This window comes from Mesoplodon densirostris, chromosome 3, assembly GCF_025265405.1.
Source record: "Mesoplodon densirostris isolate mMesDen1 chromosome 3, mMesDen1 primary haplotype, whole genome shotgun sequence".
Taxonomy (NCBI): Eukaryota; Metazoa; Chordata; class Mammalia; order Artiodactyla; family Ziphiidae; genus Mesoplodon; species Mesoplodon densirostris.
Genome location: NC_082663.1, coordinates 64,763,854 through 64,788,024, shown reverse-complemented (window position 1 = coordinate 64,788,024; position 24,171 = coordinate 64,763,854). Strand labels below are relative to the sequence as shown.

Sequence of the window (24,171 nt, the reverse complement as noted above, 5' to 3'; positions counted from 1 at the left end):
CTCAAGCATCCTTTCACAGGCACTTAATTCTTTGTCTTCAAGTAAAGGGAGTTTTTTAATAGTATCTCAAAGTTCAGAAAACATCCTTACAAATGCTTCTAATGGCTGCCAGAATTCTTCTGCACAGCACCTAGTTCATTACCATGACTACACTCTTGGCTATGCTCCCTACAGTCAAATTTCTGAAAATATCTGGTATGAAACAATGCACTATATGATGAAACAGTAGGTGAAGATGTCACCTAAATCATGTAGCATCATAACAAGTGCGTCCAAAAGTTCAAAACCTCTTAGCCAGATTCATTTGGCACAGCAAGCTAGTTTCTGCTAATACTAAAATAACATACAAACCCGCACATCTACCATTTTGTTTCAGTCCAACAAAGCAGATGATTTTCAAAGTATTTCTCTAGATGCTCTAATCCTAAACTCTACATGGCAGAAAAATATCTTTCTTTTATGAACTTTCCCCAATATCTAATTTACATGACACAACAGACGATGCTAATACAGTCTAACAACTAAGAAAGTGGTTTTAGAGTCACCTGAATTTGAATCCCAGTTCTCTGGCTATCTAACTGTATCGTTATGGGCAAGTTTCAAGTTCACAAATTCCTGAAGTTTGAAAGGGGGTTATTGTGAGGATTAAATGAGATAATACATGGGATTCACTCGGCATACTGCAGGACACTAGGTAAACATTCACGAAACACTAGCTATTATCATTGCAACATCTTAAAAAATCTTAACTCTAGAATAACCTTTATATTCTCTATGTCCCATGTCTCATACAGTCTTAAATCTTCCCTCATCTTTATATAAATGAAAGCTCCTTCCTTTTTATCTTTGTTGCCTAGACTTACATTCAGGTCCTGGTCATTTTTAACCTGGATTATTATAACTTCATTCTTATTGAACTACTTTTCTTCAGCACTTTTCTTACTCCTTTTGTTAACCTAATTCAGTAATTTCTAAGTCACCTTAAGGATCTCTGACTCATATCCATAATCTTACTTTCTGCTTCAAAATTATTTACCTATAGCAAGTATTTTTCACGTACCACTACCTGGCATTGGGCTAGGTAATGGAGACACAACCATAAACAAAACAGGCAGTCTGATAGAAACTTTACTTGGAGGAATGTAAAGAACATTTCTTCCTTCAGGTCCTATGTTTCAAATCATCTTATATGAGTGAAGTTTCTTTAGAACTCCTGTATGATAGCAGATAATATCAACATTTCAGTAAAGTATCATAGTTAAGAGAGTGAATTTTGCAGTCAAAACTATCTGAAGTATTCCCCTTACTACCTGTGTGATCTTCGGGCCAGTTTCCCCACCTCTCTATATGCCTCACTGGTAAAATGGGCATAAAATAATACCAACTCATTTGGCTATTATGTAAACTAATGAGATAATACATATAATCTGCTTAGAACAGTTCTTCCCACCAAGTAATAGCAATTTATTAGGCTTACCATTACTGTTCCCCTCTCCAACCCTCTTCAAACTGGTACCCTATGGTCATTGTACCCTCCTCCTCTAACTGTACAACTCCTAAGTTCTCTCATTCATTCTCTCCTTCAATCTTTTCCAAATTGATCAGAAGAGCTGCAAACAACCCCTAATCCCACTCTATCTGGACTAAGAACTCCCGTAAGAACTTTCAGTTATGGCCAGCCTGACTATACACTTTACTGCTTCATGTTTATGTATCACCCTCACCAAAAAAAAAAAAAAAAGGAAAAGGAGTATTCCTTGATTTGTATATCATACAAACACAACTATTTATTCAGATATCAAGTATTAAGTAGAACTTTTCCCAAGTTTGTTTTAGCTGTGTTTTTTATTACAAATTTTAAGTTCCTGGAAAACAGATGTTCCATACTATACAGCACCTACACAGGACCAACACAAACATTTATTCAGGCCCTACAGTGGAAAGAGGTGGCTAAATATAAAATGGGATCACTACTGAAATCAACTAAAACTGGGCTTATGAAACTATAATTTTTTTTATTAGCTAGAAACAGGAAAGCTATTTAGTTTCTAATAATCATTAGATATTAAATTTTATAAACTACACATTTTTGGAGTAGTTTACAACATTGAAATTGATACAGTTTCTGACCCAATTCGTAGCATTCACTTATTTACAAACGAATAAACACAATTTGAAATTTCACTTACTCAAATTCTGTAGCATAATATTTAAGAAAGCCCAGTAAGAGGTCCCCAAGATTTGATTCATTCTTTGAGAGGTAAGGAGGAACATTACATGGAGCTTGATGTACAAGGTGCAGCTGTATAGCAGGACTAAAAGATTCCTATCAAAAAGAAAAAGGGAAAAATGTGAGGCCATTTAAAAACACACCAAAAAACTTTATAAATCCTAACATAAGGCCGTCTGAAGAAGACAGAATTTTCTTTATGTTGGCAATTTGGGAATCTGAAGATTTTCTTCCAGTAAAGGTTTTACCAATGTTTGGAGTAGGCCAGAAAGGACCTGAAAAACTAAGATATTCTAACCCTGACTGAGGTGTATCACTCAGTTAACCAAATTCCTATGGTAGCAAAAGATTTTCTAATTCATAAATAAAACCTTACTGTACATACCAAGATTCCACCCAATAATATTTAGATTTCTTTATAAATGTATATCCTTCTTAATTATTTCTATAAAGAGCAGTTGTACTTTCTGAAATGTATCAAGGACAAGATGAGAGCTTTCTCCAACTGTCACTTAAAATTTCTCTCAAAGGTCATATAAGTAATTTTAATACATAAATAGTACTTACGCTGATTTTAAGATTTTTTGAAATTTTATTTCATTTTGTATTTTGTATCTTAGAGGGAACAGAAATAATGATGTTCAACATGAATTGAACTTGCAAAGACAAAGAAGGCAGGGAAAAGAAGAAAGATAGGAAACATACCAGCAAGCAATATTCAGCAATTTACTTTTAGCACAATATGCATAAAGGAGGATATCATCTGCTTGCAATCCAGGCCCAAACAAGATACTTATTAGAAAGAATATTAATGAGTACTTATTCTTTTTGCCTATGGTATGCCATTCATTTTCATATCTGATCTTTCCTCTATTAGTAGCAAGTTATGGCTCTAAAATAAACTAAATGAACTATAGAAATTCTCAAATAATACATATCCATTACATTAGAAAATACTCTTTCTCAGGTAATTTTCACAGTGCCCTCAAGAAAGGTTTTCTATATTCCCCTTTGCCATCAGAAAAGAAACAAATTTAAAAAACAAACAAAAAAACCCAATTGGTTAAGACAGCAAAATGACAACTACACTTAAGGTTCTCAACTACCCAACAGATCAACTTTGGGTTTAAAGATCATAATTCAATTAGTAATATCTGAATAACTCCAATATTTAAAAAAAATAGAGGGTCCCCAAATAACTAAGTGGTAATACCGAGAAATAGGGTAGTGCATCTAATTAATGATAGTCCTCAAAAAATATCAGTAAAAACAAAGAGCAAGAAAATAAAATTATATATTCTCTCCCTGCCCCACTACCTATAACTCTATCAATAATTTTTAACTACCAAGAAGTGATTACCTTTCTGTCAGAAGAAAAATTCTACTCCAACCACAACTCACAAAGTTGGCATTCCTAAATGTGGGGCTTCCCTTACACTTCTAACAGATTTAGTATTACATTATATGACTCAAGTAGAAATCTTATTTGTCTCTAGGACTAGGGGGACTAGGAGAGAAGCACTAATTTGTAATAAAGAGTAAAAGCAGAAGGAAGAGCAGGTTTCTTACTTGTCTTGCTCTTACTTGTTAAGTGTAATATTGGACTTAGGATAACATTATTTAAAACTGTAGGGCTTCCCTGGTGGCGCAGTGGTTGAGAGTCCGCCTGCCGATGCAGGGGACACGGGTTCGTGCCCTGGTCCGCGAAGATCCCACATGCCGCGGAGCAGCTGGGTCCGTGAGCCATGGCCGCTGAGCCTGCGCGTCCGGAGCCTCTACTCCGCAGCGGGAGAGGCCACAACGGTGAGAGGCCCGCGTACCGCAAAAAACAAAACAAACCAAAAAAAAACCTGTAAAACTGGCTCCAGCTCTGACGTCGCCTGTGCTCCTTGAGGAGTGACGATACCACGGAACCGGAGCCATGACTGAGGCTGATGTAAATCTGAAGGCCTACCCTCTTGCAGATGCCCACCTCACCAAGAAACTACTGGACCTCGTTCAGCAGTCATGTAACTACAAGCAGCTTCACAAAGGAGCCAATGAGGCCACCAAAACCCTCAAGAAAGGCATCTTCTGAGTTCATCGTGATGGCTGCCGATGCCGAGCCCCTGGAGATCATCCTGCACCTTCCACTGCTGTGTGAGGACAAGAATGTACCCTATGTGTTTGTGCGCTCCAAGCAGGCCCTGGGGTGAGCCTGTGGGGTCTCCAGGCCTGTCATCGCCTGTTCTGTCACCATCAAAGAAGGCTCACAACTGAAGCAGCAGATCCAATCCATCCAGCAGTCCACTGAAAGGCTCTTAGTCTAAACAGGTGGCCTCTGCCACACTCTCTGCTGACTCCTACCCCAGGGGTTATGTATCATTTGTCTGTTAGCATATAGTATTTCGAGCTACCTTCTATCGTTATAAAATATTATAGTGCTCAAAAAAAACTATATAATTTAACTAATATTCTCTAGGGAATTAAACAAAAAGGTATAAGTTCAAATGACAGGGAAAAGAAAAGTGGGTCACTGTTTAATAGTTTCTGCTCTGAAAGCTTCTTCTTTTGATTTCTAGCACCTAGCACAATAAGCATTCAACTTATGAAATGATGCTGAGACACAGCAGCCATTTTCTTACCTGAAGTTTAAAACTGTTTGAACCCCCTTTAAAATTTTTATTTTGTTCAATAATTTAAAGAAACATATCAGTAATTGTGAGATTAAAACTATAGAGTTGTGAGACCTACTATATTAAAATGCTGAATGACCCTGAACCAACAGTTTGGCCAGTGTTCTCTTAGCTTCACTGTTCTTTTTCAAGGTCATATATAAAAAGGGCCATGTCATACCTATTGAGGGAGAACTGAAGGAGAAATCCAAGCAAACAAACAAACAAAAAATAGGATACAACTAAAAGAAGCTACAAGTAAATAGGAATTCTATTTAACCTTAAGTAATCCCCATTGTTGGTAATCATTCATATTACAGAAAGATTTTCTGCTTTAAGAAAAATTTCATTGAAGAATTTTTTAAAAGGAGCTCCCCAACTGCATTTATGTATTGAAGAACAATATATGTTCCTTCAGATAGGATGAGGGCACGTAAGCAGCAATCCAAAAGCCGAAGAAATAAAAGCAGCCTTTAAAATTCCAATCTAAATCCAGAGAAAAACAATTTAACCAATACAATATAACATCTATTTCTTAAAGCATTTTTTTCTTTGGATTATTGATATTTACTGGTTTAATTTTTTTTAACTTAGGGAAGATATCTCTATTATTTTTTAAGGTTATATCTTATTTGGGGCTTCTGATATCCAGATATGTAATGACTAAATCCTGAAAACATTTTCCAAATGATATTTAAATGCTGAAGACACATATCTTCCATTTCTCTTCACAATGCCAAGTTGAGAAAAATTTAAATAAGTAATCTCTTGAAAAACATTTGAAAAGTCTCACTGTTTTTGCCCATATAATTGCCTAGCAAAAACACCTTTTGCCAGACTCCATGATCTTTTGAGGCTGTGTCATCATATCTTACTTAACCTTCAAAGTTTGAAAATTTGGATAATTAAACACTTTCTGGACTAAATTAGACTGGCTGAACTTTTACTTGGTAACTGTTCTTTAAAATGATGTATAGCTTAAATGAAAGATGACTATTTTCCATTTCTAGGCAAAGAAATTTAAGTTGCACAATTTTCTAACAATATGAATTTTTAAAGCCTAGAAACGTTGAGGAAGATCTCAAAGAAAAGGATAAGTGATATGGAGCATTTAAGTGGAGTTCTACCTATATAGAAAGAACTAAATGATACATTGAAGTTCTACCAAGACTTCTTAATTTTATGCAGATCACCACTAATCTAGTGATGTACATTAAAGGCTGATCATTAAATTGCCTTTAAACTACATCTGATATGAATGAGATCTTTAAAGTTTTGAAAGGAATGTAAGTATTTAACACAAAGTAGAAGTACTATTATGAAGTGGTTAAGAGCATGAGCTCTGGAGTCAGACCTAGGTTTGCAGCCTTGTTCTTCTACAGCTCTGTGAACTTAACCAACTTATCTAGCTTTCCAAAGGTTAAGCTCTTTCATCCATAATATAAGGAAAGTAACAGTATTCATAGGGTTGTTATACAAATTAAATGATACAATGTATGGAAAGCATAGTAGCAATATTATCTATTTATTAATTTTTCAGTATATGCAAGGCACCATGATTATTTTAACTATACATTTACAACATAGTATGTGGTTACCTCCTGCAACTTTCAATGCATTATTGTGGAATTACCTTTGGCTTCTGAGAATAGGAAGATACCACTAGGGAAGGAAAAAATATAAGTTGTCTTGATAAATCTACCTAGCATAAATCTAGGTGAATCTCATAATATGCTTGCATTAAAATAAAGATCCCTTCATATGCCTAATCTGAGTTTATATATTTAAACCTTCTCAACTTCATTTCTTTAACTCAACAGTAAATACTCTGTCCTCAATCATTTATGTTGCTGTTTCAGTCAATAGTTAAGTAGTAATGATCGATAATGCTATATATCATGATATAGTTTTCAAAGATAAAGATGTTTATAATCTTTCATCCTTTCCTTTCATAATTTAATAACACAGCTGAATTGAAACACCATACCAATTTTTTAATTGAAAGTTTGTTACTGTAAAGTTTTAAATCATTCTCAAACTTATTTATCAAGCTGAAATTTTGTCATATCAGCTTTTCTTAAAGGTATATAAATATATCTGTATAGGAACAATTAGATATATACAAATAAAATGTAGTAAGCAATTCAAATTAGATGAAATGGTATCTTAGTGACTACTACTATCATTTTGCCTTTCCATAGGCAGCATAGTCTAATGGAAAAAATACCAGTTGCTGCATCCATAAGTTGTGACTAAACAGCCTGGATCAATCATTAATCTTTCTAACACTCAACTGTGAAACAAAGTGAGTACTTTAGAAGTTTATTTGCTTAGGATTGAAGATACTGTATATAAAATTTATATGTGCTGATATAAAATAGATACTAAATAAATGATAGCTACTGTTAGTAATAAGAAACAAGCTAATTTCCTTGTTCCATCAGATGGACCACTGAAAAAAGTGCTCCACTGATCAGTTTACAGGTTTCATACAAAACAAAAAAACCTGCTAAGAGGGGGTATTAAGTCCTTATCCATGTAAGTATCAATCTTATAGTAAAGATAATGTGGTTTAAATATTTATGACAATGTAAGCACACATGAAAGCAAATTAAGACATTCTTAATTCTAGTAGGGCTTGCTATTAGTACTTTTTAAAGCCTTGGGACTGGGCAGGTATTAAATCTATTTCCTGGTTACAGGTGTAGAAATAAGATTATTAGCAAAACAGGGTGGAGAATATAGGCTTAGAGGTAGTACATGTGAACAAAAATCAGGACCCTGTCATGGGAGAATGCTAGGTGATTAGAAAAATGAAACACAGAAGTAAAAATGAGGTTCTTCAAACTAGAATATACTAGTAAGAATATGAGTATCTTATAAAAGTAATACCTCTGTCTCCCAGCATAGTGCTATTAAACTGAAATTTCATCAGTATTTTACAATAGTAAAGAGAGTTCCAAGTAGTACATGGTTTTAAGTGAGATCTCTGTAGAAGCATCTTTTCAATACGCAGTAATAGATTCTTTAAAGGGTAAGTTTAACTTAGATCCTTTGTATGTTGAAAAATATATGCAGCTCTTTCTACAATGAAACCTAGGTCTTAAAGAAAAATAAAGTTGAGACAATGCAATGAAATAGTAAACACCCAGTCATTATCTTTGACCATTCAGTATGAGCTAAAGAATAAAAACTATAGAGGGAGGAAAATATTCAAGAATAGGCCCAAAAGTTCATGTTATTTTCATTTCTATACTTTCTGATGCTTTATCATAATGCTTAAAAAAGCATAAATACTTATACCTAGCTATACTTTAAACTCATTATAATAGTTCTTCACAGCAGAAATTTGTTTTTAAAAGGAGGAAGATAAGATAGCCAGATTCCAAAAAGTTCTTGTGTTAAACAGTCTCTTCTAGTAGATGACACCACAAACTGGGAGACCCCCACTACAGCAAGACTCTATTTACAGTGAACCCTTTATTATCCAGTACCTCACATGTGTGTATTACAAGAATAACTGATGTTCAAAAACGAGAACATTAGTTCTCAATCATCAAAGATTAAATTACATTTAATTTAGGTTCCATGTCAATATATTTATTATATTTTGTCTGATACATATAAAATAAATAAGTTCTTTGAAAACTGATCACTCAAGATGGATGTTATGTTTTCCTTTGTAATATGACTATCTAGTAAGTTTAGAAAACATCTCTTCTTACAAGTTTATGAACTAACAGGTAAAAAATTATGTGGTTTCAGAAGGTTGGTCAAACATTCTAAACAAGCTGCCTAAATATTATTTCCAAAAAAAACCAGGAACAAGAATGACTACGGAAGAAAACAGAAATGGTAAGACTATAAACAAAGAAACAGCAAATTCTGGAAAAAAGAACACAAAAACTAGAAAAGAAACAGAAATACTCATATAGATTATGAATATGTACATTACCTAGGTTTCTCTAAACTCAAACTGAGTACATACTAAAGTTTTTCTAGTAGGCACACTTCATTTCTTGAGTGTTTCCAATTAACTTCACCAGGGTTCTTAATAGTGTACACACAAGGATAGTGTACTAATGTTACCACTTAGAATATTACTTGGTACGATCAAATGAAAGATAAAAAGATTACCCAATTGTTCATCATCTTAATTTTTTCCCCTGATTTCAAATTATACATGTTAGGCTATAAAACTTCTGAGTTACTAACTAAAGATATGTTCTAAACATGAAAAAAAGTAGCAAGAAAAAACTGGTAGCATGAAAAAAACTGGTATGGGTCCAAATGGGCCTTCACCAACTAAGTAAATTTAATTCCCATTAGTGATAATCATGAGCATCACACAAAAAGTTCCACCATTAATATGAATGACAAGATTGTCTGCCAATAACCAAATAAAATAGCAGAGTCTTCTGAAAAATTATATGAAACGTTTTTGCACTCTAGTGGCCAATGCCTCAGTCTATGTAGAAAATGTTATCATATATTTAGAAGGTAATTAATACTACTTTTATATTCACGTTAATACTGCACATAATAGTTCCACATATACTTGTCATAACATGTATTGTAATAATTTATAAGGAACACTTACTGGGTAAATTTTTTGGATGGATGGAAGGATGGGTTCAGGTAGGGCTATAAAAAGAAAAAGTTTAAAACTTCCGTGATTCACGTAATTCATTTTACAAAGCAATAATTTGTCAGCTACACCCCAGGTATGAGACTATATGGGTTTAAGCTAAAATTCAACAGCTTTCATATACTTTGTGAAATTAATTCTGATCCCTAAAAATTTAAATTCAAAATATATCTAAGTTGACAATTTAAGGTCTATTAATCAATTACATACATTTCTATGTAAACCAATGTTCCTTACATGATTTTAGAATAATAGGTCATCAATAAATGGACACACATTATTTGGTCCAACATCAGACACACACACACAAAATAAGCAAGACAACTGTTGTGCTACAGATATTAAAAAGACATTGTTAAGAAGGATGTAGCTATCAAAACAAAAAATTTTTAAGTATAATCCAATGGCACTACATCATAAGAATAACAGCTCTATCATAATTGTCCCTTTATTATTTAATTTCTTCTAACAATAATACCAAAATTGAGATAGTTTTGGGAAATTGATCTATTGGGGAAAAAAAATGAAAAGATCTTCAACTTCATTAATATATTTTTAAAAAGAAAACCTCAGCAAAGGTTAGAAATCTAAATCAGGAGATTTGTACCAATCTGCTATGTAATAAATAAAATTTCATACAAAAGAATCATTATCGTCATATGTCACCGTATTTTTTAACTGCCATTCTGCACCCTTCAACAGCTTTACCCAAATCCAACCTCATTAAATGTGCTAACTGTAATCTCACATCACTATAATGTAGATGGAATAACATGAAAGGCAAAGTGTTTGATATTCACAATATAAGAAGTAACTGTAAAATATAGTGTCTTGAATATGGTAAGATACAAATAATACATTTTCAAGATTTCTTTAAGATTAAAGACCAAATATAGTACCGCATGATAAACTATGTACTTAAGAATTAGAAATACATTACATATACAGTTGATGCTTGAACAATACAGGGGTTAAGGGCGCCAACCCCTGTGCAGTCCAAAATCTGCATATAACTTTATAGTTGGCCCTCCATATCTGAGGTTTCAAATCTACAGATTCAATCAGCTGCAGATCATGTAGTAAGTACTGCAATACATATATACTGAAAAACATATGTATATAAGTAGACCCGCACAGTTCAAACCTGTGTTGTTCAAGGGTCAACTGTAATTAAATAAATTCAGTTATAAAGAATCATTACTTCACTTTTAATTTGCTATTTAGCCAAAAAATTTTTAAATGACTCCTGGAATACATTAATGAACACATAATCAACCATTATGACCAATTTACATGGTTTCCAACTATGATTATAAATGTATAAATTTCTACCACATAGTACAAAGTAGGATGCTTTATTTAAATATCTCTTCATCATGCTTTATTCCCAAGTTGAAAACTGGAAACTGTAATAAAATAAAATTCCATGATAGTATGGAACGTTCACAGTGTATGATTAAGAATATTAGGGGAAAAAACTCACTTGTTACTTACCAGAATCACTCTCAGGAAGTAAGGATACATATTTTTTTTTCCCAAAGACATTCAAATGCTAAAATTCTAGAAGACCCTACAAATAAACTCAAGTCCCAGTCACTTAATTCTAAAAGCCTCTATATTTGTATAACATTTTTAATGGCTTTTTAATAATTTTCATTATAGTATAGAAGTCAAATTGGAAACTTTTATTAGAAATTAGTTTAATTTTTAAATCTAAAAACCTGAGTTCTATTCCCATGGAACACTGCTAGTAAAATAAAATTATAACTTAAAAAAGGATGAAGAAAAGACTGTAGAAAATTAGAAAAAAAATATTATCTCATTCTAGTTATCTAGTTATCTCATAACTAGAATGCTAGGAGAGAAAAATAAACACAAACCACTGGTATAGGGTCTTTCAGTAGATAAAGAGCCTTTAGAACTAAGCAATTTGGAAGCTTTTGGGGGCAAGGTTATCATTCAAAAAATCCCCTGCCTTACAACCTTAAAGATTTAAAAACACTCGTCATTAGAGAAGCAGTTAAGCGTACCCTGTCAATTATTTATCAATGCTATCCTGATAGTAACCTCAAAACATTTAGTAGTTTTTCAAATGTTTACTTTATTCCAAACCAATATACACTCTGAAAGAATCTCTCTGTTACAACATCTATTTTGATTTCAAAATTTTGGACTTCAATCTTTTAATTTTCTCTCTCAAAAGCAAAATAAGACAAAAGTTTATTATTGCAGGATATGATCAATAGATAATGCCTTGAATATACTTAATCTATAAGACTTTACTTTGCCTGTAGTTTGGATGAGAGCTTTCTGGTCAGGCCTTCACAAATTTACACACATAAAAGTTACATACTAATTCATCAAAAGTTAGACTAAAAAAAAAAAGCAGACCTTCAACAACACTAAACAACCACTAATTTTGAAAACGCAAGAACAATTTTAAAATGCCTAAGATATCTTTCTATACCTGGTAATACGGTAAACATCCATGAATATTCATTCATATTGTTGTTTCTAACCAATTGACACTTTTGCCTTTATTATTAACTCATAATCTTAGATTGCTATTAAACTCTCTTCTCGATAGGTTTTTCCCTTCATGCTTTCATCAGTCACTTTATCAAGCATATGTAGTTTGTAACTGACTGTTGAAATTCATTCCAGGAAATGCTTTAATCTTTTCAACCTTTCTACATAGAAAGGACCTGTTTCCCTTCTCTGTTCATGGCAGAAAAGATATTAAAGCATTTAAAGTTAAACAAAACTTAAAGGTCATCTAATCCAACCATTAGTGTTACAGATGAATATTAAAGCCAGAGAGGTAGAATAACTTGGCCAAAATCACAAAAACTAGTTCACTGTGGCAGAGCTGGAACTGCTCAATACACTTTGCAGACTCTTGTATGACAAGAAAAGCAATTATTAATACTTATTTCAATCTCTGTAATTTCTTCTGTGGAGGAGTAGGTTAAATCTGCCAAAGTACAGAACTACACAGTAGGTCTGGTTAGCTGATGTCTTTTAACAAACACCTAGAAATGGTTGATGAGAGTGCCATTAATTACTAACCATCTTAGTAAACAGGACCACTTTATCAAGAATAAAATGTTTAACAAAATCTAAACCAAATTTTAACATGATGTCATTACACTGGTAAAATACTAACATTTGAATTTTTAACTTGCTTACAAAACCACCAAGGGGCATCTGTGATTAAAGTACATTTTTTTCTAAAAAAGCAATCAAATTAAAATTTCTAATGTAACCCAAAAGAATGGAGGGATAGGGCACATATTATGAATGTTCATGCATGTTATATGCTTTAGTCAAATCTAATGTTTAAATCTCAACTAAAACTAAAAAATGAATAGACACTAGGTGGTAGTACATGAATGTTAGTCTTATTCTTCTTCATATATTTTATAAGTATTTTACAAGAAATATTTCTAATCTATTCAATTTTTAATAAAAGTGAACTGCAATCCACAAGATTGGACAGAGTTCACTAAAAAAGCATCGAAAGTAATGTATGTTTCAGATTGAACTATAAAATTGGACAAAAATGATCAGTGATATATAAATAAGTATCTAAAGCAGCCAACATCATGTTTCAAATCCTTCTGGAAGGGCAAATCAATCATCAAATTAGTATATATCCAAGACTGTTCAGCAACAAAAATACATGTATTATAATTAGCCTGAAATTCTTTAACAACAAAGAGGAAGATTATCTAACCTTTCTGATGATTACTGATTCACAAAATTTTGGTCCATTTAAACTATTTTAAGTCTCTCTCATTACCTCAAAAAAATTCACCTGATTCCATTGTTCAAATAAAAATATACTCTCTTATGTAATATATTATAAAATATCTACAAATACAGTAATATATAAAGAAAATGAATCCTACTGTCCATAAGTAATAACACCTGATAGATTTTTGGCACATACCTTTTCAGTATTTGTATACATATGAATATATACACACTCAAGTATAGCTACTGTCTTTTAAATAAAATTGGTATTACATTGTATATGACATCATATCATAAATATTTTCTTATATCAATAAATATCTTTAAAACATGATTTTTAGTATCTGTATAAATTCCATATTAGGATGTATCATAATTAATTTGACCATTCCTCCCACTCTGAAAAACTTAGATTATTTCTAATCTTTCATTATTTCAACAAACACCATGAAAAACAGCCTTATATAAATTCATATGTACATCGCTGATTATTTACCTTAGGATAAATTCCTAGAAATGGAATCATTGAGTCAAAGAGTATAAACATAAATATTACAACAACTGTTTTCTAAACTGTGCAATATTAACCCACAACTTCCTGGTAAATGGTCTTACATTAATATCAAGTCTTTCACCCAATCTCCATGCCAGTTCACAGGAAATAAAAGCTTCTTTAAACCAACAAGAAAATCATTTAATTCCTGTCTCAAGTGAAAAATAAAAAACACGATGAATGGTGCTTGAGCAAGATAATGGGTCCACAATACAGTGGTGAAAGTTCTTTGAATACAAGAGCGAATACAGGAAACTGTCAAAAAATAAAAACACAGTGAAACTTCTTTATAATGTTTTCCAGGGATAACATTACTAAAACATTTGTTCAAAGCAACAAAATAGGAAATGTGGTTGTATGTGCCTTAGAGAAAACTTTTTAAAACAACGATATTTGAATATAAGGTCAACAGGGAAGACACCATAATGAAGTTTAACTGCATTTCCGTTTTAAAAATTGGGAAAAACTCCACAATACTTACTTTGTAAATAGTGCAAAACCATCAATACAAGACTATAGCTGCTTAAAGTACCACGACTGGCATCATTTATCTCATGGTGACTCGCCCACTTCTTAATCACCAGTACTAACGGACGAACTCGATTTTCAACTGAAAGTAAAATTAAAACTTAAAAATGGTAAGAAGATTTTACAGTTTCTTTGAAAGTTTACATTATTTCCGAACTCCATGCCAATAGAAAGAGCAATGCCTCCAGTTATTAAACACTGTTCACCATAAATGTGTCTTACTTCTAAAACGTACTTGTTACCATTAAAAAATGACCAATTATTAAAATTCATTTTACTGACCTATAACTCTGGTAGTATGTGATTTTAGTGTAGCAACATATTATGTATATAAGAAAATGAGACACACTGTACATAAACACAAAGAGGTATCAGTATTTACTACACACATCTTTATGAAGGAATAAAGAATGAAGGATAAATACAGAAGGTATTAATTGTTTGGAAATAAACACAAAACTTACGGTATGCATACGTTCTGAGAAGGAATGTGTTTCTTATTCCAACAATATTGTTTACATTCAAGTCGAACTCCACACAACTATTTTAAAAAATGAAAAAAACTTCAGCTTAAATACAAAATAAACTAACTCCCTAGTAACTAAATTCATATCCATCCATCCATCCAATGATACAAAACAGCATGGGCCCAAAGACCTTAAAATGAGACACTACAGAAATAAGAATGAAAACATATTTTTAGTATGATCAGGGGTCTATTAAATATATAAAATAAGATTAATGTTGAAAGATCCATAATGTACCAGTAAGGCTCCAATTATTCTTAACAACAAAAAAAAAACTTTTAATTTTGTAATCTTTTCCAGATAAACAAAATTATATGGCCAAACACATTTCTGGGCAAGTTATCCCACTAAGTTATATATTCTCAATCGATTTTGAACGACAGCATCATCTGCTTTAAAATAGGAATGAAAAGCCAAATAAAGTACAGGTGAAAAAATAAAAGCTCTGTCTACACTTTATATTCCCTCCAAAAGGATTGCTAAATTATTGTACCATGACAAATTTGGCTACTGACATCTAGGAAGAACTGTAACAGCCAAACACACAACAGAAGGGACACTTCTTTGAAATCAAAGATATCATGCAATTCACAATTTAGAAAATACAGCAATAATGATGGGATACATAAAGAATGGCTAAACTCAAAATAACAAGGACTAACTAATGTATAAGTAACAGGACCATATACTATCAGGTCCAACTTCTGAACAATGAGTCTTTCTGTGAAAGTGCCTAAAATAAAAACTTTCGAAGTCCTTTCTATAGCTTTTTTTTTTTTTTTTTTTTTGCTGTACACGGGCCTCTCACTGTTGTGGTCTCTCCCGTTGCGGAGCCGTGCAGGCTCAGCGGCCATGGTTCACGGGCCCAGCCACTCCGTGGCATGTGGGATCTTCCCGGACCGGGGCACGAACCCATGTCCCCTGCGTCGGCAGGCGGACTCAATCACTGCGCCACCAGGGAAGCCCCTTTCTATAGCTTTTAACTGTAAAATATGAAATTTACCTTTTCAGATTTTCTAGTTATGGGAAAAGAAATCCTATAATCTTTCAATTATCCATGCATGTTAATAAAAATGGATAGTGAAATTAACACTTCAGATATATCTGGCTTTGGGAAGCTTATGGTAACAGTAAAGTTACATTCTTTGTGTTTGTACAAATCTAACACTGAAACCAGTTTGCACTCCCTGTATATAACTCAATAAAGAGGAAAAAACACTTAGATGGAAACTAGTGTGCAAATAAAAACTTCCAAAAATATGAATTCAGAGCTTTAAAAATATCCACAGTACTTGCTTCAAATTCTACTTCTGGAAATACTGAAGTAACCCTTAATATGCAAAGAATTTTATGCACAAAATGCTTATTTAAACAGGGAGTGGTTAAGTTAAAGTCAATAAATTCACACAATGAAATACTGTAAAGCAATTGAAAATGAAGCCAGAAGATATTCAATGATACAAGCAAGTATTCATGATATACTGTTAAGTAACAAAGTATGATTTCAATTTTAATTTTAAAAGCTTTTATGCACTCATACACATAGAAAAGGGTCTGAAAGGCTTATACCAAAACATTAACATCAGTTATCTTTGGATGTTAGAAGTGCAGTTGTTTTTTTCCTTAATGGTGTGTATAGAGAAGAATTATAAAATGGTGCTTATAAAGAATACCTAACAATGAAAAAATCTTGTATAATAATCTTAAATAGAAAAAGAATTGTTTATATAACTACATTTTTAAAAACAATTATAATTAGCTAATAGTTTTACTTACATTTACTTTATGTTTTATCTCTCTATATCTTCGTGCTTTAAAAAAAACTTCACCGGTAAAAAAAAGAAAACTCCACCATTACTTGATAGAAATTCAGTAAATATTTATAGATTAGATGGATGTTTGGATGAATGAGGGGGAAAGTTTGAGCCAGCACTTATCTAAAGCTTTGTTTAAAATATATATATTCAGTCAATTCTGATTATTCTCAGTAGTTATGTTCTATATAGTCACTGCAAACACTGAATTAGTGAACAGTGAACCATTGCTCCTAGGGGAAACAAAGGATTAGGTTTCTAGGAGCCTCCAGTCACATTTTCACCAGTGGATCAATATGTCTCCAGTCACATTTCATTGGGTTGGCCAAAAAGTTTGTTCGGGCTTTTCTATCACATCGTATGGAAAAACCTGGACAAATTTTTTGGCAACACTGTATTTTATTTTTTTGTGGCCGCACTGTGTGGCATGTGGGATCTCACTTCCCTGACCAGGGATCAAACCTGTGCCCCCTGCAGTGGAAGCGCACAGTCTTAACCACTGGACTGCCAGGGAAGTCCCTCCAGTCACATTTTCCTCAACTGATCAATATGTAACTTTGTTTTATGTATGTTTCAACTTAAAGACACCTCATTTAATATACTGTTCATTCAATAACAATGAAGTCATTGTAAAGAACACTGTACTCTACTCGTGCGTGAATGAAGCACATCTAACACATATATTTCCTCCGTAAGGCACATCACAGCTTTGTGCAAAAGGACCCTAGACAGTACCTCAGCACTATGTTCGGGACTCACTTTAAGCAGCAAAATCAAGCATGAAAGCACAAAAATGTGAAAAACAGCACTAACTAGACTGTGAAAAGGACATTTGTTTATAGTATGAGAGCTGCAACAAGAAAACAGAGTGTCACATTGTTAAACTCAGTTGGGAACACCTTCATCAGGTGACTCAAAATTTTCCCCACTCTGTGCATGTCTATGAATAATCATAAAAGTGTTGCAAATGTTAATTTGGGGGGTTACAAAATAAATTTTATCAAGTATGCAAATTCATAAATATGGAATTCATGAATAATGATCAACTGTGTATATACTTATATAATTTCAGTATTACTTTTATAAACTGGGCTAGAAAATGTGATTTATCACAATCCTATATATTTTTTAGAAAATAAATCTTTTTTAACCAATAAAACAAACACCTATTTACATTTTATAAAATGTAAATAGATATATTATATAAGATTCTAATTCCAAGGCCTATAAGAAATTCAGAACTCAAACTAGTAGAATATGTAGATAGATATATTAGTAACAACCCCCTTTGATATAAATATACATCAAATTTCATCAATTAAGATATGTTCTCAAGAGCACATTACATTTCCAAAAGGCAAGAGGATCATTTAAAACTCCAAAATATAAATACGTATATATTCTTTCAATTGGATAGTCCCGAATACTCAAAACATCAACCAGAATAACTAAGTACTGTTAAGTATGAACAACTGCTCAGACTATTTTAAAAAATCATTTCAAAAACCAAATCATTTCTAAATGAAGATAAGCTATTACGTGATAGCATACACTTCTTAATTATCTACCTCAGGAGAACACCTAAAAATTATCTAAAGCAACTTAAAAAAAAGAACTCAATAATTACTGACCTGACTTTATCCCTGAACTTCACAATTGGCACTTTTGCTCGAATCAGCTGAGGTCTCTCAATGTAACCAGCTGAAGGATAAAAGATAATATGGATATCTGTAAATGCTTCTCAAATTCATAGTGTTCCAATGCACATTTTTTAAAGTAACATTTTACTTAGCTAAAACAATTTGAGAAAATATTGTCTTTGAGACAGAAAGCAAAGACAAAAGGACATTATCAAATTCTTCTAAGTTTGAAACTTCCAATACCATGTAGAGGACTTTATATATTAATACGTTATTTTCAGAAATGTGGTCTAATATTTAATAACACCTATAAAGAATTTCGTCAGAGCATTATAAGAGAAGTATCTAGGCCAGCAGCAGGGGGATAGCTAAATTCTGGTACAGCACATGGCAAGATATTATGGCAGCCATAGAAATCACATTTACAAAGAATCTTAAATGTGGAAATGTTGGCAACATGATACAGGGGGCAGTGATACATTCAAGTAAGTATGATCTATAAAAGGAAAAACACATATGTACGTATTTTTTTATTCCACCAAACTTAAAAAAATGTTTTCTGTGAGTTGAAATACATGTTCATTGTACAAAATTAGGAAAACACAGAAATGTATATAAAAAAGAAACTGCGAACTTTTCCCAAATGAGCAATTTCCTAATGTTTTAACTAAAGAAAAACATAGTAACATATTTTAAAAATAAAAATTTTCTGTTATAATGCTTCTAACACAAAAATCATAAAATACATCAAGCTCGAAATAGAATTATGTACAGGAATTCAGTGAGGTTTAATGAAAAATAAGATTAAGAGTTAAAAGTTTTGAGTTCCCAGTACAGGTTCAGACACCAACAAACTATACTCCTCGGGCAAGTTACTAAGCCCACTGATCACCAGTTTCCTTAATTATTAAAAACACTAATTAAAAAGAAAACTTTCATTTGAATCATATGATCTCTTAGGTCCCTTTCACTTTTAATATTTTAGGATTTTAATAATAGTTATTAAAAATTCATTTATGGTACAAATTACTCCTTTTATTTTACAGATGTGAAATTCAAGTCCACTGAAATAAATCTCTTGATTTGTTTCTTTCCTACAACTGATATGTTATTCAGGGGCAATAACTCGTTAAGTGACTTTGTATTTTCCAGCTCAAAGCCTGACACATAAGGAGTATTTGTTAAATAAACAGACAAACTATCTTTCCAACATCATGGTTAGTGTGACTTCAAATGTCCACAATATTCTGTGTAAGTGTAAATAAATTATTTGAGATGGCTTAACATGCGGATTAAAATCTGCTTCGTCAGCTTATTCAAAGAACAAAATCTTACAATAAAATAGCCTAAGTCGATAATTTTGCCTTCTGTTGGAGTAATATATCTGGGCTTCATGTTCAGTGATCATGTTTTTAAAACAAGTAAAGATATATGTCATTGCAAAACAGATGAAATTCTCTCTTCCTCACATGAATACCTATAAGACTTCACCTGTATACTTCTTTCGGCTTGTCAGATACTCTGTATTACAGCTATTTACATTCATGCTTTAGCTTCCCGAATGGTCTTACTACCTTTTGAGAAAGAACTGAAGCTTACATATCTTTGAATTCCCCACTACCTTCAGTGGGACAGCTTACAAGTAAACTCAATAAAGATTTGTTGAATTATACATTTCTGTGTTGAATGGTTTACTCTTCTTTTTAATCAAAAGTTAAAAGGAATTTATTTGGGAAAAAGGATCTACATTATACCTAACCTAACCAGAAAATAAACAATCCTTACCAGAAAATAAATATAGTGAGAGACATTTTAAATAAATGGTTGTCAAATGACATATGAACGTGAAGCATGTCAGACTTACAAAGTCTAGTACAGAAGTGTTTATGGACTAAGGTGAGGATATGCCGTGCTTCAGTCTTCTGATTTACCTGAAAAAAACACTGAAAAGTTAAAAATAAAGTGTTTTTTCATTATCTTTCTAAACTTAGTGTTTTATTTTCTTAATGTATCTCAACAAAAAGAAAACATAAAGTATACTTTTCATTGGAGTTGTTTTTCAATATACAGTAAATTACATCACTTAAAAGTCAACATTTATGCTATCTTTAACATCAATATTTCTAAATCAATTTCTGATTTTAAACTTAAAAGCACAATTTTAAAAGAAATACTGAAACAGCCGTATGTCATTTTTTCACTTTAGTATATAAATGTAAAAAAACAATCTTCTCCAAGAAAAATAAACAGAATTTCAACTTCCTGTAACATGTTTTATTTCCCTACCTAGATTGTGAGTTGCTTAAAAATAAGATTCAAGTCTATGGTGTTTCAGTATGAGTTGTAACAACATGATTCAGACATGTGAATAAGACTAGAGGATTAGTGTGATGTACCTAAGTATAACCTAATTGCATGGGAGAAAGTTTTAATTAAAATTCTAGTATTCTCCACTATGTTTATTATTTCTGAGGGTTTTTTTTCTTTTGTTTTTCAGTTTTTCTTTATATGATTTCAAAGTCTAGAAAAATATCAAGAGTTTCTTTCCTGGAATAAATCTCTTTCTGATTTGCAGTAACTAGAGGTCAATTTTGTTAGTGGACTAACAGGAATAGTAAAAATATATATTACCATTCAACAGAGGCTTTTGTATTTTTTAAGACGTGGAATATAAGGCATATTAAAATTACACTGAAATTAACTTAATCTTTGGTAATTCAGAAGAGACTTCAGGGCTTCCCTGGTGGCGCAGTGGTTAAGAATCCGCCTGCCAATGCAGGGGACATGGATTCGAGCCCTGGTCCGGGAAGATCCCACATGCCACAGAGCAACTAAGCCCGTGCGCCACAACTACTGAGCCTGCGCTCTAGAGCCTGCGAGCCACAACTACTGAGCCCATGTGCCACAACTACTGAAGCCCGCGTGCCTACAGCCCGTGCTCCACAACAAGAGAAGCCACCACAATGAGAAGTCCACGCAACGCAACGAAGAGTAGCCGCTGTTCGCGGCAACAAAGACCCAATGCAGCCAAAAATAAATAAATAAATTTATTTTTTAAAAAAAGAAGAGACTTCATTCAGCATATTAAAGAGGCTGCTCAGGTCAGCTTAATGAACAACAACTATTGTGGAATTAAGGATACACAAGAGTATCAGTTAACAGGGAATTCAAATAAACATAATACTAAATAGCAAAATTTGGTTGCTAAAGAAGAAGAAACAAAGTCAAAATATCAGAGACAATTACGTTAAATCACAGTAGTCTTACTTTAAATTTCAGTAAAATCTCTCTTTTTGAATTCTCAAAATAAAATACTCCAAATCCCATAGTACTTTCAAGGGGAAAACAATAAAGATTAAAAATAGAATCACTGAGAATAGAAATGGAAGGAAATATATCAAGATAAAGACAAGCTCCTCCTCTTTGCTGCATCCTGGTAACATACCCAACCTAATAACATTTCAAAATAGAGGCAGAGCTCTTTAAAAACACACAGTGCAACCACCTCACTTTAACAGTTTAGAAATAAATTAATGCTAGAATTTCTGTTACATTTATTGTGTACATGCCTGAAAAAAAAAAAAGAAGCAGCATTTCCTGGTTTTCTTGAATTCTTATAAACAGAGAATTCAAAGAAGCAATTAAACAAAACAGGTTTTTTTCCTCAATGACTCTTACATGAAATTTCTTAAATGACTTAACATGAGAAACACACTTGGAATAAATGTTTCATTACTTACTGGTTCCTCTTTAACAACTAGACATAAATCACCATCACTGCTCCGAGTACCAAATCCATTTAAAGAGGACCCAACTAAAAAAAGTCTGCTTTCTAGAGAAACAGAAGAGAATTATATGGCATTATTTAAAATTTAAAATTGGGATGCATGTACTTAAAGGGCATGCAAAACAAGGAAACATACGTGGAAACATCAGCTGAATTTCTCTCTGCAGCTCTGTTCGACAGAGTTCTTTCTTCTTTAAATCACTTACTTGCTGCTGACATGCTTCAAATAACTCCAGTATCTGCTGACTCAACTTGGATGCACCACAAAAAAAGTAAAAATTTTGTTCAGAAATGTAACAGTTACTACCGTATTGAGAAATATAAAATTACTGACAGTATTTTTAAAATATATATTATCTCCTTAACACTTTCCAATACAAAACTACCTTTATTCAAGTAACAATAATTACTTAGTAACTGAAATAGTTACCAACTTTTACACAGTAAAGTATCACTGACAAGTCACAGAGAATTCATAATGAGTGTAATTCACGGATCACCAAACTACAACCTTCAGTTACTGCCTGTTTTTGTATGGGACATGAGCTAAGAATGGTTTTTACATTTTTAAAGGGTTATAAAAACAAACAAAAATATGCAACAGAAACCATATGTGAGTGGCAAAGTCTAAAATATTTACTATCTGGCCTTTTAAAGAAGAAGTTTATCCAACCCCTGGTATTCATATCACAAATACCAAATACAACAGACTTTAGAAGAAAAGTCCCTGGTTGTCTATGCTCATGCAAACCACCCTCTTCCCCATTCTTACAACACCGCCCTGAACCCTGCCTTCTTGTGGCCATCTATGGACAGATCTCCCTGTTTATCTACCTATCTGGTTCACACTTTCCCCTCCAACTGATCTCTTGCCATCACCACAGGTGACACCCTTACCTAAAATGGGCTAAGTATCATAACATACTCCCGGCATTTCTGAACTTCTTTTACTCCAATATTTTTTATCAGTGTTACACTCCCAGAGCCATAACATGGTCTTTACAGTAAAACAGAACTTCTTCACCTCTGAAATTTTAAATTCCAATATACTATCTTGGCTTCAATCTCCTGTCCAATTTTCACTTTCTTATCCCCCCTCATACCTTATGTAGAACCACACAGACCTGGATTCTCTTGAATCCTTCCTTTTCTCCCAACCCAGCAGCTCCTGACATAGCATGATTTCCTTCTCTACGCGTCTATACCCCACAATGCATCCCTTGAACCACTTTTTTATCATGCCTTAACAACATTATACCCTTGTCATGCTCTAACAAAATCCTAATTTTAGGTTCACTACAAACAACTACCTTCTTTGCTCTTATATCTGAGTTGCTAACTTAAAAAAAAAAGCACAAAATTGGTATCTTTCAAATTTATAGTTTAAGAACAAACCTAAGATTGATCCTTAGCATCTCTCAGCAATTACTTCCATGTCTCTGGTTAGATATTGCTTCCTTTTTTCACCATCAGCATTCCAAAATGTTTACACCTTTCCTCAAGTTCCCTATACTTATCTCACTTTCTTTAGCAGATAACTTCACATTAAAGTTTACTAAGAAAATTGAGGATACCAAATGTGACATTTCTCAGCTTCCTAACTACAAACTTGCAAACTACTATCTGTATGAAATCTCATCTCCTTACCTCTCCTGTCAAACTGTCCTCTTCCTCGGTTCAAAGTTAATCCCTCTATCAATACTTCTGTATCCATCCCTTCTGGTAGCCTCTAGGGCACAAATATTCCATCAGTTTTTTGGTCTGTCTTTTGCATTTTCAACCTCTCCCTCTCTAGGCCATTCCCCAAGTCCATGACCAGGCACAAGTCTCACCCATCATTTAAAACAGTTTCTTTTATCATGTTTAGAATCCTCATTTTAAGAAGGCAGAAGCAGTCTGGGCAACTTGGCAGTGAAAGAGACATAATTATTTAATATCCCTGAGTAACCATCACCCCCGCCAAAAAGAAAAAGCAACTAGAAAAATAAAACAAACAGATCAAACCAAACCAGAACAAAATAAAAATGGCCAACG

The 24,171-nt window shown here is 32.9% G+C and overlaps 1 protein-coding gene and 1 pseudogene across 6 annotated transcripts in view; one reads left to right on the top strand and one right to left on the bottom strand.

Moving 5' to 3' along the window:
- The window catches only part of TENT2 (terminal nucleotidyltransferase 2), a 59,615-nt gene that overhangs the window by 11,795 nt on the left and 23,649 nt on the right, over window positions 1-24,171 (bottom strand). For 4 of the 6 annotated variants that reach the window (XM_060093088.1, XM_060093090.1, XM_060093091.1 and 1 more), the window contains 8 exons: window positions 22,274-22,388; window positions 22,091-22,182; window positions 20,215-20,293; window positions 18,342-18,411; window positions 14,834-14,910; window positions 14,323-14,451; window positions 9,485-9,528; window positions 2,190-2,326 (listed from right to left, as the gene is read on the bottom strand). In XM_060093088.1, coding sequence (XP_059949071.1) covers window positions 2,190-2,326; window positions 9,485-9,528; window positions 14,323-14,451; window positions 14,834-14,910; window positions 18,342-18,411; window positions 20,215-20,293; window positions 22,091-22,182; window positions 22,274-22,388 — 743 coding nt within the window. Of the gene's footprint in view, window positions 1-2,189; window positions 2,327-9,484; window positions 9,529-14,322; window positions 14,452-14,833; window positions 14,911-18,341; window positions 18,412-20,214; window positions 20,294-22,090; window positions 22,183-22,273; window positions 22,389-23,784; window positions 23,867-24,171 lie in introns of those variants that run through there. The other 2 variants (XM_060093093.1, XM_060093092.1) reach the window with 2 other exon arrangements.
- Window positions 4,140-4,562, top strand: LOC132485276 (NHP2-like protein 1; annotated as a pseudogene).